Source organism: Penicillium atrosanguineum (assembly GCF_028827265.1).
Source record: "Penicillium atrosanguineum strain IBT 20685 chromosome Unknown utg000001l_segment0_segment0, whole genome shotgun sequence".
Lineage (NCBI taxonomy): Eukaryota > Fungi > Ascomycota > Eurotiomycetes > Eurotiales > Aspergillaceae > Penicillium > Penicillium atrosanguineum.
Genome location: NW_026623133.1, coordinates 1,389,734 through 1,402,615, shown reverse-complemented (window position 1 = coordinate 1,402,615; position 12,882 = coordinate 1,389,734). Strand labels below are relative to the sequence as shown.

Sequence of the window (12,882 nt, the reverse complement as noted above, 5' to 3'; positions counted from 1 at the left end):
CGTCTCAATCATCATGAGTGACCGGACTAGATTATCCCTTTGGCTGTCTTAAACCCCGGCATTGGTATAAATGCTTCCCGGTAAGAATAGATCCTAGCTGTTGGAGAGTCCGAAATGAATGGTACGTTATCAGAGTACTATCTGAGGCGAAGCTGAGGCGAAGCTGAGGCGAAAGATTCTAGTCTTTCCAATCCGAGTCCGAGTCCGAATCCTGCTCTTGCTCCTGTTCTTGCTCCTGGACATTTCCATTTCTCTTTTGCTTGAAGTACCAGGTCTGTCGTACCTCGAAAAGACTACCCATATCTTGGTTCTTTCGATAGCAGCGGATCTCCTTCCATGCATTTGCCGTGCGTGCGCCTTCTTTGGGTCGGCCATCGATTTGGAGGAGGTATGTGACTAGATTTGCAGGGGTCCTGATGCCAGAGACAACGACCTCGTTCGGTCCGTAAGGTGTGACTGGAACCATAGGTTTGGGCTTGGAAGCTGATTGAGGCTCCTGTTCGGATGTAGGGGGTGATAGGTCCTCTGGTGCTTCGAATCCAGGGGTTTCGGTAGGCTTGTCTTGAATGGTTGCTTTCTTGGTATTTGGGAAGTCTACCGGTCTCTGAGCTTCCTTGGGAGGTGTGGGCGTGGAGAAATTAGTGAGCTTTGTGGGTGTAAGTATTTTCTTTGGCGAAGATATAATGAGGTCAGGTTTAGCCCGTTCAGATTCCGTTAGCTGTGTTGCAGGCCCTGGCTGGCTTGAACTTTCGGTTTGAAGTTCAGCTTCAGCTTCTTTTTCAGGCTCAGGCTTCGGTTGTATTGGATGCTCGCGGGGTCGGCATCGCTTGCGCTTCGCAGGAGGCTCTGGCGCAGGAGAAGGCACTGTTCGTTTGGCCTTCCCCCCTGCTGAATTTGCGTTTTTTCTTGGGCTCACAATCAAGACCTGCAGGCTACTTTTTCTATCCCTGGGAGAGTCGTGGGGAGAAATACTCGACTTTCGTGGGCTGTTCTCGCCGCTCTCTTTCATCTCAATCTCCTCAGTTGTTGTGATTGTAATTGAAGGCTTCTCGTTCACAATATGATTTGGGACTTTTGAGCCATTTCCACTGTTCTGCTCGGAGGGCGTTACGGTAACTTGGGCTGTCTTTTCATTCAAGTCCAAATTACTTGTCTGGAAAGTAGGCTCGGCACTTTCAAGGGGGCTGGCGTTTTCTGGAAGGTCAGTTTTGACATCTTCTTGCTTTGCCTCCGTGCTCTGGTTTGGTTCCGTAGTCTCTTGTGCTGCGCCGTCTAGTATTTCACCATGGACACTGGTAAGGATAGTACGCGGGCCAGTAGCAACCACGAATGACAACAGAGTACCGTTGATCTCGTGGACCTGCACTAGTCAGCAATCTGTAATATCGTATGTCATGAACCTAGACGATCCATACCCGAGCTTCCTTATCGATAACCAGTCGATTTTCCCCCCTGCCGAAGACAAAGTTGAATCGCCACACATCACCAAGCTGAATGACGCCGGCCGCAACGAGCTCACGCAGCCGTATGCGACCATGTTCGCCAGCGGCGGCCGTCATGTCCATCCTTTGTTTCTGTCCCCAAAATTCCTCAAACTCCCTTTCTTTAAATTTGTCGAAATCGCCATTCTCGCGCTCGCGCCTGGCATTTTCGGCCTGGCGCAGCCATTGGGGATCGTAGCGACCGTTTTCCAGATCGAGTTGGAAGACACGGAGACCCTCCCGCCAATTAGTCGAGTATCGAATGAATTGCTGTGGGAGTGGTGGGATTCGATATTCTGAATCTGTCAGTGACAGGTCCGCATCCGGGTGGATATCTGCGGGGAGAAGAGCTAGGATCTCGCGCTTCTCATCTTCATCGAGCAAGTTCCATGCTTCGGGTTTCGATAAGAGCTTCTAAAAAGTGAAATCCGCTTCGTTAGCTGTAGTCCATTGTACTGGAAATTTGGGGTACCAAAGTATACCACGAGGTCTTCATAAATGAGAACAGACTTGTCGCTCGTCAACAGCTTCTCCTCACTCCACTTGCCACGAGCTGCAGGTTTCCTTGGTGTCCGTTTGGCCGGAGAAGCCTTTTTTTCAGATGGGGGCGGCGACATTTCAGGGCCCGTAGGTTGAAGCTTCTCTGCTACATTTGCAGGACGAGTAGGAGGTCGTCTAAAGCATTATTGAGGAGAAACAAAGCATCAATCAACAGCGCGCGTAACTCACCCGCAGCGACCCTTTTTTGCCATATGTGACCGCTTTCTTGCGGGCCATTCTGGCCGATTGCGCGCGGTCTTCAGGACAAAACAAGAGCAATTCCAAGCTTTCAAACCCTTCAAAAGTCGTCAGAATGGTCAAATCTACACAGATTGCAAGGCTTGATGGTAAGAAAGTTTTCTGGAAGAGAGAAAATGACGTCGATGCTAACTCAGGAGCAAACAGGCCTTATGTTGGCCGCTTCAGTCGACGATGAACAGGTGAGAGAAGGAAGTGACACAGACCGAAAGAGTAGAAGCTGACAAGGAGATTCAGGCTGAGTCTGAGCTGGCTGAGATCAAGGGTCAGGCGAAGATGATCTTCCGCCGACTGAATCGCAACGCTGCGCCGCAGGCAAGCATTGAATCCGGTCAATACAATCTCCAGTGAGTGAGAAAGAAATAAGGCAATATGTGACACTACTAACTCAACAATAGCTACACTATCAAAGATGATATCTGCTTTCTCTGCATCTGCGACCGCTCCTATCCCCGCAAACTCGCATTCACTTATCTTGATGATCTGGCTTCTGAATTCACGACCACCTACTCCGCCTCACAATACCTCTCTCCCACTCTTCGCCCTTATGCCTTCGTCGAGTTCGATACCTTCATCCAGCGCACAAAGAAGCTGTACCAGGATAGCCGTGCCTCGGGCAACTTGGACAAGTTGAACGACGAGCTGCGTGATGTCACCAAGGTCATGACCAAGAATATCGAGGACCTCCTGTACCGTGGAGACAGTCTGGAGCGCATGGGTGAACTTTCCGGTCGCCTGCGCGAGGACAGCAAGAAATATCGTCGGGCAGCAGTGCGCATCAACTGGGAATTGTTGGTGAAACAGGTGAGATTTTTATGACCCATGCTCTTGAGATGGAAATACTAATATTGTCGCAGTACGGGCCTTTCGCTGGCGTTGGTTTATTCGTGCTCCTCCTTCTTTGGTGGCGCTTCTTCTGATCCGTCTGCACCCGATGACTGGGCATAAAGACCCCTTGTATGAATGTATGCATATTAATAACTCCTGGTGGTTGCAGGATACAATCCACCAATCTAGAATGCAGAAACATGTGCAAACTGCAGACAAGATACTTTCCGCCGTACATTCGGGCCAAGTAGAGAGCAAACGGGCATTGATAGACGGTCATGGCATAAAAAGAGCCTTAAACCCATCCCCAAAAGGAACCTGTGGAAGAATGAGCCGAAATAACTTTATAAAAAACAACATAAAGTAATAACATTCATTCAAAACGTTTACATTATTTCCTTGGTATGTTTGTAGACATGCCTAAATCTCATCTTCCTCTTCGTCGAAATCGTCTTCCTCGCCCATGTCGTAGAGGATTCGGCCACCTTCGCCAGGACCATTGCCCTGCTGCGCATCGAAGTATGGCAAAACGACACCCTCCCTCTCGCGTCTCTGTCTCTCCGTGAGACCCAGCTCGAATGTCGACTTGGGTTCTTCATCACCAGCATTCGTGTCCAGCTCCATGGGTGGGTTATAAAGAACATTATCATCGAGTAGAGTGACGATCACTTTCACCTGTTGTGGCGAATACCGCGAGGCAGGCGGGAGAAGGTACCACTCCAAAACGCCGCGTCCGCTCTTGCGTCTGTGCTCCAGTTCAAGAACAATACCCTCGGCTGCATTAGTGCCGCGCAATTTATCGAGCCGACCAAGAAGAACACCCTCTTGTTCTTCCTTGAGGCCGAAGACGGGTGCAACGAGACTTCGGTCGCGAGCAGCCTTTTGCGCCAGAATGTGAGAGAAGGAGTGGAGAGTAATAATGCTAGTCGCAAGATAGGTGAGCATAGTTAATGGCGATGGCGAGTAGGGATTCTGCTGAGGAAGGCCCGGGACATCTTGGTGATATGTTACCACTAGCGATGTATCGGCCTTGGCTGTCGGGCTAGCCGGGGCGATGAAAGAGCCGAGGAAGGTCGGCAAATGGAATCCAGCATCGAGTCTTCTTGAGCTTAGTAAAGGATTGATGGCATCGATGATGATGAGGCGTCCTATAGGATTCATGAGCTGCAGCACTGATGCAATGGAAGGCAATGAGACTCACGTTTTGACGGGGCGGCTGATGTAGAGGGCTGGTAGGCTGCAGCTACTTCTTTAACAATATTTTCCGGGCTCTTGTGGCGGGCAGACACGAAAGCATCGACTCCATCGGGTGCCTTCAGGGTTTCAAATGCAATCAGAGTGACATGGACTTTGGAGAGCTACGCGGGCAGTCAGCATTATCATTCCAACATCGAAGTGCCGTACAACCCGACGGTCACGACCCTTCAATCTTAACAGTTACATGAACTTACCTTCGCGCGTCGGATGTATTCTTTGATGAGGGGTGTGGCGGGCTGCTCCAGCGAGTCCTGCAGGAGCGTGAGTGGGGACGCCGTGTCCCGCAGACTCAACAATTTGGAAATCAAGAGTAGGTTATGCGTTCGCCGGTGGGATAAATTCAGGGGAGCCATGGCGCTAGGATCTGGGGTGCGTGTGGCAGCAAGATAGCTGAGGTGGGGTCGAAGGCCACGGCTGCAAAAATTTCGCGGTCAGATTTACAGTTGAGGCTCGACGGCTCGGCCCGTGAGGCTGCATTGCTCCGCGAGTTTTCCATCGGCTACTCATCTTCATTGATAGTTGATATAGGAAATTGCTATAACCCAGTCATTGAGGTACGTCCTGGGCTTTATTGGTGAGTCTACTATCTTGGATAAGTTTGAACAAGAATTGATTTAGCTTAAGAGAAGGTTAATGAAGCGGTAAAACATTCAAAATTCTGAAGAAATTGCAACCTTCACACTGTAGCTAGTGAGCGGAAATTTCGTGTGAGAGCTCAAATCTACGAAGAACTGAACACTTGAATCAAAAAGCCGACTCCATGTATCGAATGACCAATGCAGTGCTTAATAACTCCCTCTATGTGGTTTCCATCAAGTAGTTTTCCCTTAGTCGAAAAAAATAGAGTAAAGAACCATGGAAAGCACGCGGACGCATCTATATGTAGCACCAACCCTTTGACCAACCCTTTGATTCATAATTCCGGGGCAGGTAAGATCCCCCGCTCAGCATCTTGCTTTGTCAATAAAGATTCGTTTTACCAGATTCCTTTAATCAAATTGTGGCCTCAGTTCCATGTATCCGCACGTCTCTTCCTTTGCTCTGGCAAAATGGAAATAATACCTTGATACCACTACCCTAAATTTAGCTATTTGATACGGGCGGCGAAAAAAAACCGGTATCAACCGTGAGCTACTCTTTCTGATTTCCCATTGAAGCATGCCGAAGCCTACAAACCCCGAATCGAGTAACAAACGAGGTAGGAACCTGTTTCCCAGTTGATTGAACTGGAAATGACATATTCTCTCATCTAAATTTCGGCTCAGACACAAGGTCCATGCCTTCTCCTGAACATAAGAACGCAGTTGTGGCGCTCTAGATCTTGGGTTCACAGTCTTCAGCTCGAGATCGGCCCGGTTCAGATTGAACTCTTAAACTGATTTCTGGTTCCCCTATTGCTTGAATCTGGGAGGGCATCGTTCTGTATATACTGGACAAACATGGTGGGTCGAGGTTCTATCTATCTTCGCATAGCGGCAATTGACAAGGGTCCCGCTTGCTATGATTAGATTTGAAAGGCTGTCTATGTTTGTATTCACTCTTTCGAAACGGTAGATGTCCTGGAGAGCGAGGTCGAATGGGAAGTTTAGCTATGAGTGTCTTGTCTAATGCTCATGGACTGCCGCCATTGAGATGTACAATAAAGTGGTACCTGAAACCCGCATGAAGTGATGGTTGAAAGATCTTCATTAGCGATTTTATGAGAGGATTTTTTTATCTATAGAGCGGGGTGTTCAGGCAACTCATGAAAGCGCGAAAAAATAGTGGGTACTCCTCTAGTAGCTTTGTCTTCTCGTTCCGGGTTAAAATAGTACAAATGATATGAACGCCGTCTACTTTGTCCCATACACAAAATCAGACAAAGACCCTTGTGGCATTTACAATCCCTGAATACATTTACAATCCCTGAATAAATTTACAATCCCTGAATAAATTTACAATCCCTGAATAAATTTACAATCCCTGAATAAATTTAACGAACAACATTAGAACATTTCAAATGCCCATTTATTACTGCAACATCTGGCTCCTGTGTAATGACGCCGACCTGTGCGATATTGGTCTACTCCAGAAGGCCCTGGGCCTCGTTAAAAGCTGCCTAGGTACTATTATGGCTTCACCCGGCCGTAATGGAGACCGCCACTGTCTAGCGATACCTCTTGAGATAACATGCGCCATTTTAGGGCCTATGATTGGAGGTATTGCGGATAGCCTATTCAGGATGTCAGAAGAAAAGGTCGAACAGTGGATTCGGGACTATCGTCAGACCAGTAATCTATCCTTTTGCCGCTGGAATCTCTTCCACTCCATCGATTCGAAAACCCATTAGAAGCATCGCTGGCCGAGGCGTTCTGGGAAAGCTTGCTTTTTATCTTTCTGTCGATTTATCTCATGTTCCTTTTGCTTTCTTGTTCTATTGGGATTTTCCTCGCCATCTATCTCCAGCTTACATCTCTTCCAATGTTTTTTAGAATATTGGTACCCTTATCTGCTTTAGACTTGGTTTTCGTCTTTTAATATCGTCCGTCCAGATGTCTTGATTCTAAAAATTTTGAAATATTTGCTTCCACTGCGTCGATCAGATTGCGATATATTTTGGCTGTAAATGTGGATACCCAAATGGATGAGTCGCGGATTTTTCCCCAACAATTCGAGCTTAGCCAAGTATGAAAAACCCATCATAAGGAAGAAGATAAAAAATCTCCAAATTGTTCAATTCAATTTACCCAGATTGGTAGGATAGACAAGCAGCAGCCCAAAGCGCGGCATGGGGCGATATAAAACTGCGCAAATGGGTTTCCCCGACCGCCGGAATAAACTTCTCTTCCAGCAGCGCTGGCCGGTTCCCAGTTGCGACAACTTAATACTCCTCACCTCAATTTCTATTGATAATGCGCCTTTGAAATCTTCTTTAGTCCGACTGAGATCATTCATTCAAGAAATAAGTGAACGGACTACCCCTATTTCCTCGCCTCAGCACATCTTACCACCCGCGCGAAACGAGCTTTCGTCTTGGGCAATCACAATGGCGGAGCCTCCAGCCAAGCGTGCTCGGCGTGTTGATAGCAGCGCAATGTGGGATACGAATGACTCAAACCCTCGCTCTGCAGAGCCAGAGTCAGACCTCGACCGCAGACGCCCAACCCCCAGAGACGACAGACGCGACACCCCCCGCGACGATCGACGATATCGCTCGCGCTCTCGTGACCGAAAAGACACAAAACGCGAAAGGAGCTGGTCTCGAGATCGTCGTGATAACGGGAGAGCCCGAGATGGCCGCGGGCCCAGAGACCGGAAAAGGAGCACAAGCAGAGACCGTGGCAATGAAAGGCGAGGTAAGATAGACCCAAAGGCAATTCGCAGTTGAAGAGCATGTCTGACCAGTGTTGCATCTACAGGGTACCCAGCTAAAGGCGACAAATTCCGCGATCGCTCACGTTCGCGATCCCCCCGCGAAACGGTACCAAGACTGCCCGATCTCGATCACCACCTCCGCGAGGAGGATACAAAGGCGAGCGCCGTTCTGAACGCAGAGACACTCGAGCTCGAGATGACGGACGAGATACCAATGGCTCATCGGGTCCTGGCTATTCAAGCCAAGAGATGGAAGTGGACTTCAAAGAAGATGCGGACGAAGACGAAATGGACGCGATGATGCGGAGGAGCATGGGATTCAGTCGATTCCGAACCACCAAGAACAGCAAGGTACCCGGAAACGAGATCTACGGCGTGCGGAAGGAGAAGAAGAGCGAGTACCGCCAGTACATGAACCGTACAGGTGGTTTCAACAGACCACTCAGTCCGTCGCGGGCTTGATTCTTAAGTTTCCCAGCTTTCCTTGGCTTACCCAGCTTTCCCATTTCTGTTCATCAGGAGAAATCTCTTCTTTTTTATCTGCTTTTATTCCCAGCACAACTTGCATTCGTGGAGCATGGTATCCCCGGTTTTTTGAAGATCCAAAATTATGACCAAGGCTTTGTTATTTTATTGCCACCTGTTCCTTGGAAGCCCGAGCAATTTAGATACATTATATTTCATCTAAAGTCACGATCAGTAAGCTATAGGAATGTTGCGGTAAATTTCAAGCGTAGCGCATGACTGGACATACGCCAACGGCTGTGACGTAGCCTGCTTTGGACTAACACCGGTTCTCTCAGCTGCTCTTGTCAACACCCCTCAGCGTGGCTTTATTGAGATCACTCGCTCCCAAAATCGCGCCGAGTAGAAAGATGTCGGTCGCAGGAGATCGTCGCGAGATTGTTGTTATTGGTACGCGCAGACCGCTGCGACTTCCATACCCCGCGCCCACTCTAGCAACCTACTAACTAAGACTTTAGGTGGTGGCATCATTGGATGTTGCTCCGCATACTATCTTACCAGACACCCCTCTTTTGACCCATCTCGCCATAAGATCACACTTCTCGAAGCCTCTGAAATTGCAGGCGGGGCATCAGGCAAGGCGGGCGGACTTCTTGCGCAATGGGCTTATCCGAGCAATATCGTGGATTTGAGCTTTGCACTACATGCGGAACTTGCCAAAGAACACGATGGGAAGAACCGTTGGGGATACAGAGAGACGAATTGTGGTCAGGTCGTTGTCAAAGGTCGTGCCATGACTGAAAAGACCGAGAAGAAAGAGGGTGGAGAATCGCTGCAGAAGCGCAGCACAGCTGCGACTTCGAAGCTGAAGTCTGCTAAGATCCCACAGGATCTGGATTGGATTCAGCCTGACCTTATGCGAGCCTACGAGAGCATGAGCGGGCCCGGAGAAACCGCCCAAGTCCACCCTTATCTTTTCACTTCGTCGATGGCCCAGCTGGCTCAAGAAAAGGGCGCCGAGATCATTCTCGGTCATGTCACAGGTATTTCTCGTCCTAATGGCCGGGTTGAGTCCGTTACATACACCGACAAAGAATCTGGAGAATCGCGCACGATTCCGACTACCGATGTGATCGTTGCCGCTGGTCCTTGGACGCAGGCTGTCCTTCCTGAGGCTCCCATTTCAGGAATGCGTGCACACAGCGTCGTCATCAAACCAACTAGGCCAGTCAGCGCTTATGCTCTGTTCACGAACATCGAGATTCCGGCCAATTTCGACCCGGCGAAGAAGTCACGGCCAACTGTGGCCGCGCCGGAGATCTATGCTCGGCCAGATGACACTATATATGCATGTGGTGAAGGAGACAAAGAAGTCCCGCTGCCCAAGACATCTGCTGAAGTTGAGGTGGATCCTGAGCGCATCCAGGATATCATTGATCAGGTGGGCAGTGTCTCGGATGAACTGCGTGATGGCCAAATTACCGCCCGTCAGGCCTGCTACCTTCCCAACTGCACTGGACCCGGAGGACCCCTCATCGGTCTGACTCACGATAAAGGGCTCTATCTCGCTTCTGGCCACACCTGCTGGGGCATTCAAAACGGTCCGGGAACCGGAAAGGTCATGAGCGAGTTCGTATTTGATGGCCAGGCAAAGAGTGCGAAGATAGGATCCCTCGATCCCCGTAACCAGCTGTAAAATTAGACCAAATATACATGACAACATGGTAGTTGAAAATTAACAAACAAGGTTGCAATTTGTATAGTTTGTCTTTCCTAGTTAACGCCACTCGGCGGAATCTTAAGCCAGGAGCTCGGGCCACGTAATTGCGGAGTGAACAGCAAGCTCCGCCCTGAAATTGAACACCTTTCCAATGACCACAATTGAGTGATGCCAGCATGATGCATCAGCTCAGGATCTCCGTTCTTATCACATCGCTGCTCTATGCGATTGGGGTCATTGCAAGCCAAGATCCCAACGATGTATCCATCTTGATCAAAGAGGCCGCGCGCGCCAACAACGAGTCGCTGCTATGGGGTCCCTACAAGCCCAATCTCTACTTCGGTGTTCGTCCTCGTATCGCCAACAGCTTGGCTGCTGGCTTGATGTGGGGCAAGGTCGATGATTATGCGACCGCGCAGCAGAGTATGCTCTAGTTTCATTTGGTTCCTTGGAGTAAGATGGTTGCTGATACCGGGATAAGACTTTAGGCACACCTGCGAACAGAATGAAGGTATGGCCGGGTATGGCTGGGACGAATACGATGTTCGAAAGGGTGGAAGGCAGACTATCCACGATGCCGGAAACACACTTGACCTTACGATTGATTTCGTCAAGGTGCCTGGCGGCCAGCATGGTGGAAGCTGGGGATTCCGTGTGAAGGGTACCCCTCGTGAAGATGGTACCCCTGACCAGCCGATCTCGATGGTCTTCTATACAACTCTCGAGGGATTGGGCCAGTTGGGTGTTGACCCTAACACCGTGTCCGAAGACTCGCCCCTCGAAGGAGATGTCAGATTCACAGGCTACACATCTGAGCTCGGGGATTTCTCCATTGATGTCACCGACGGCCCGGACAGCAACGAGTACTACACGCACGATCACCACAGTCATGATGACAAGCCACTGGGTCACGGTATCGTGTCTAGTGGCATGATGCCACAGGAGCAGCTTTGGCAGGCAAAGGGCATTTTGTTCTCCCAGATGAAGACTGAGGTTGAGGAAATCATTAAGGAAGTCGGTACTGAGAACCCGCCGCCCCCTGCACAGCTGTTCACACTTAAGCATGCTCCCGGCGGTGGCAATGTTCACCTTGTTCAGAAAGTCTTTACAGGTGCTTTTGAATTCGATGTCCTGTTTTCCTCTGGCTCGGCACCCGAGCTGGTGACGTCGGAGAAACTGACCAAGCAGCTGGAGGCCTCGACACTCTCTTTCTCTGAGCGTTTCAACCAGGTTCTAGCGCCCCAGGCTCCGTTTGATTCCGCCAAGTACCTGAAGTTCTCGAAGGCCATGCTATCTAACCTCATTGGTGGCATTGGTTACTTCCATGGTGACGATGTTATTGACCGGTCCGCCCATCCTGCATATGAAGAGGATAACGAAGGGTTCTGGGAAGAAACGGCCGAGGCTCGCGCTGCGGCGAAGCCCGTTATTGGGTCTCCTAAAGATCTTTTCACCTGTGTTCCTTCGCGCCCATTCTTCCCCCGAGGTTTCCTCTGGGATGAGGGGTTCCACCTGATGCCCGTCATGGAGTATGACTCTGATCTTGCGTATGTTCCCTACAACCTCCTTCATAGTGCTCCTGTATACTGACTGCCCCAGTCTCGAAATTATTAAGAGCTGGTTCCACTTGATGGACGAAGATGGCTGGATCGCTCGTGAGCAAATCCTCGGAATGGAAGCTCGCAGCAAGGTCCCTCCCGAGTTCACCGTCCAGTACCCGCACTACGCCAACCCGCCTACCTTGTTCATGGCATTGGAAGCCTTCATGGACAAGGCTAAGAGCAACAAGAGTACTCAATTCGAATCCCTCGACAGCCAAGATGTGGCCGAGAGTCTTCGCTCTGCTACCCTGCGTAATCCTGAACTCTCCGACGCCTATCTCCGTTCATTCTACCCGCTCATGAAAAGACACTACTTCTGGTACCGCAACACCCAGCGTGGAGATATCAAGTCCTACGACCGCGAAGCATTTTCTACCAAGGAAGGCTACCGCTGGCGTGGTCGCTCTGTCCAGCACATTCTGACTTCCGGTATTGACGACTACCCTCGAGCCCAGCCTCCGCACCCCGGTGAACTGCATGTCGATCTCATTAGCTGGATGGGTATGATGAGCCGCACCATGCGTCGTATTGCGCAGTACCTAGGTGAGGAAGAGGACATGGAGGAGTTCGCATACTATGAGACTGCCATTACTCGCAACATCGATGATCTCCACTGGAGCGAGAAAGAGCAAACTTTCTGCGACGCTACCATTGATGCGTTCGAGGAAAGCGTGCATGTTTGCCACAAGGGCTACATCTCCCTCTTCCCCTTCCTGACCGGCATGCTTGGACCCGATAGCCCCCATCTCAAGCCCGTTCTGGATTTGATCAATGACCCTGAGGAGCTGTGGTCTGACTACGGTATCCGTAGCTTGAGCAAGAAGGATGAATTCTACGGTACCGATGAGAACTACTGGCGTAGCCCCGTTTGGATGAATATCAACTACTTGGTGCTGAAGAATCTTTATGTAAGACTTTTCCAGGTTTCTTTCATTTCTCAAGCTAACTTTTTTCTCTAGGACATTGCCGTCGTTCCCGGTTCTCACCAGGAGCAAGCTCGTGAAATGTACTCCAAGCTTCGTAAGAACTTGGTCGAGAATGTCTACAGGGAATGGAAGAAGACTGGCTTCGCTTGGGAGCAGTACAACCCTGATACCGGCAACGGACAGCGCACGCAGCACTTTACCGGCTGGACCAGTATGGTGGTGAACATGATGTCGATGCCCGATCTTGCTGAGGGTGCTAGCACCGGTCATGACGAGCTATAGGTCCAGTTGGTTGGAATGTAAATTAAACCTTTCAATTGATTCGAAATGTGGTATTTGTGTGAATTTGTGTGCAGATTATTCACGAATTGTTTGTGTGTAGATTCGTAGGGACGTCGTAAATCAAAGCCAGGGGTTGTCGTCAGGTTCAGAGCCTCGCCGACGTTTGCAAA

The 12,882-nt window shown here is 49.8% G+C and overlaps 5 protein-coding genes across 5 annotated transcripts; 3 read left to right on the top strand and 2 right to left on the bottom strand.

Annotated features, from left to right (window-relative positions):
* Positions 1–178: 178 nt before the first annotated feature.
* Positions 179–2,098, bottom strand: N7443_000535 (uncharacterized protein; the record flags this gene model as incomplete). The annotated part of the gene is made up of 3 exons (XM_056880591.1): positions 179–1,360; positions 1,416–1,895; positions 1,964–2,098. 3 exons carry the CDS (start codon positions 2,096–2,098, stop codon positions 179–181), a joined length of 1,797 nt encoding a protein of 598 aa, XP_056745829.1.
* Positions 2,099–2,395: 297 nt separating this feature from the next.
* Positions 2,396–3,199, top strand: N7443_000534 (SNAP receptor SEC22; the record flags this gene model as incomplete). Its single annotated transcript, XM_056880590.1, has 4 exons — positions 2,396–2,461; positions 2,484–2,626; positions 2,678–3,083; positions 3,137–3,199. The coding sequence occupies 4 exons, from the start codon at positions 2,396–2,398 to the stop codon at positions 3,197–3,199; spliced, it is 678 nt and encodes a 225-aa protein (XP_056745828.1).
* A 328-nt stretch (positions 3,200–3,527) lies between these two features.
* On the bottom strand, positions 3,528–4,717 carry N7443_000533 (Elongator subunit IKI1; the record flags this gene model as incomplete). The annotated part of the gene is made up of 3 exons (XM_056880589.1): positions 3,528–4,255; positions 4,309–4,465; positions 4,559–4,717. 3 exons carry the CDS (start codon positions 4,715–4,717, stop codon positions 3,528–3,530), a joined length of 1,044 nt encoding a protein of 347 aa, XP_056745827.1.
* A 2,733-nt stretch (positions 4,718–7,450) lies between these two features.
* N7443_000532 (SNUT3/LISCH7 family protein) lies at positions 7,451–8,180 on the top strand (the record flags this gene model as incomplete). The annotated part of the gene is made up of 2 exons (XM_056880588.1): positions 7,451–7,699; positions 7,833–8,180. 2 exons carry the CDS (start codon positions 7,451–7,453, stop codon positions 8,178–8,180), a joined length of 597 nt encoding a protein of 198 aa, XP_056745826.1.
* A 413-nt stretch (positions 8,181–8,593) lies between these two features.
* cwh41 (mannosyl-oligosaccharide glucosidase) lies at positions 8,594–12,712 on the top strand (the record flags this gene model as incomplete). Its single annotated transcript, XM_056880587.1, has 6 exons — positions 8,594–8,633; positions 8,702–9,875; positions 10,079–10,326; positions 10,385–11,450; positions 11,503–12,412; positions 12,464–12,712. The coding sequence occupies 6 exons, from the start codon at positions 8,594–8,596 to the stop codon at positions 12,710–12,712; spliced, it is 3,687 nt and encodes a 1,228-aa protein (XP_056745825.1).
* Between the last annotated feature and the right edge of the window lie 170 nt (positions 12,713–12,882).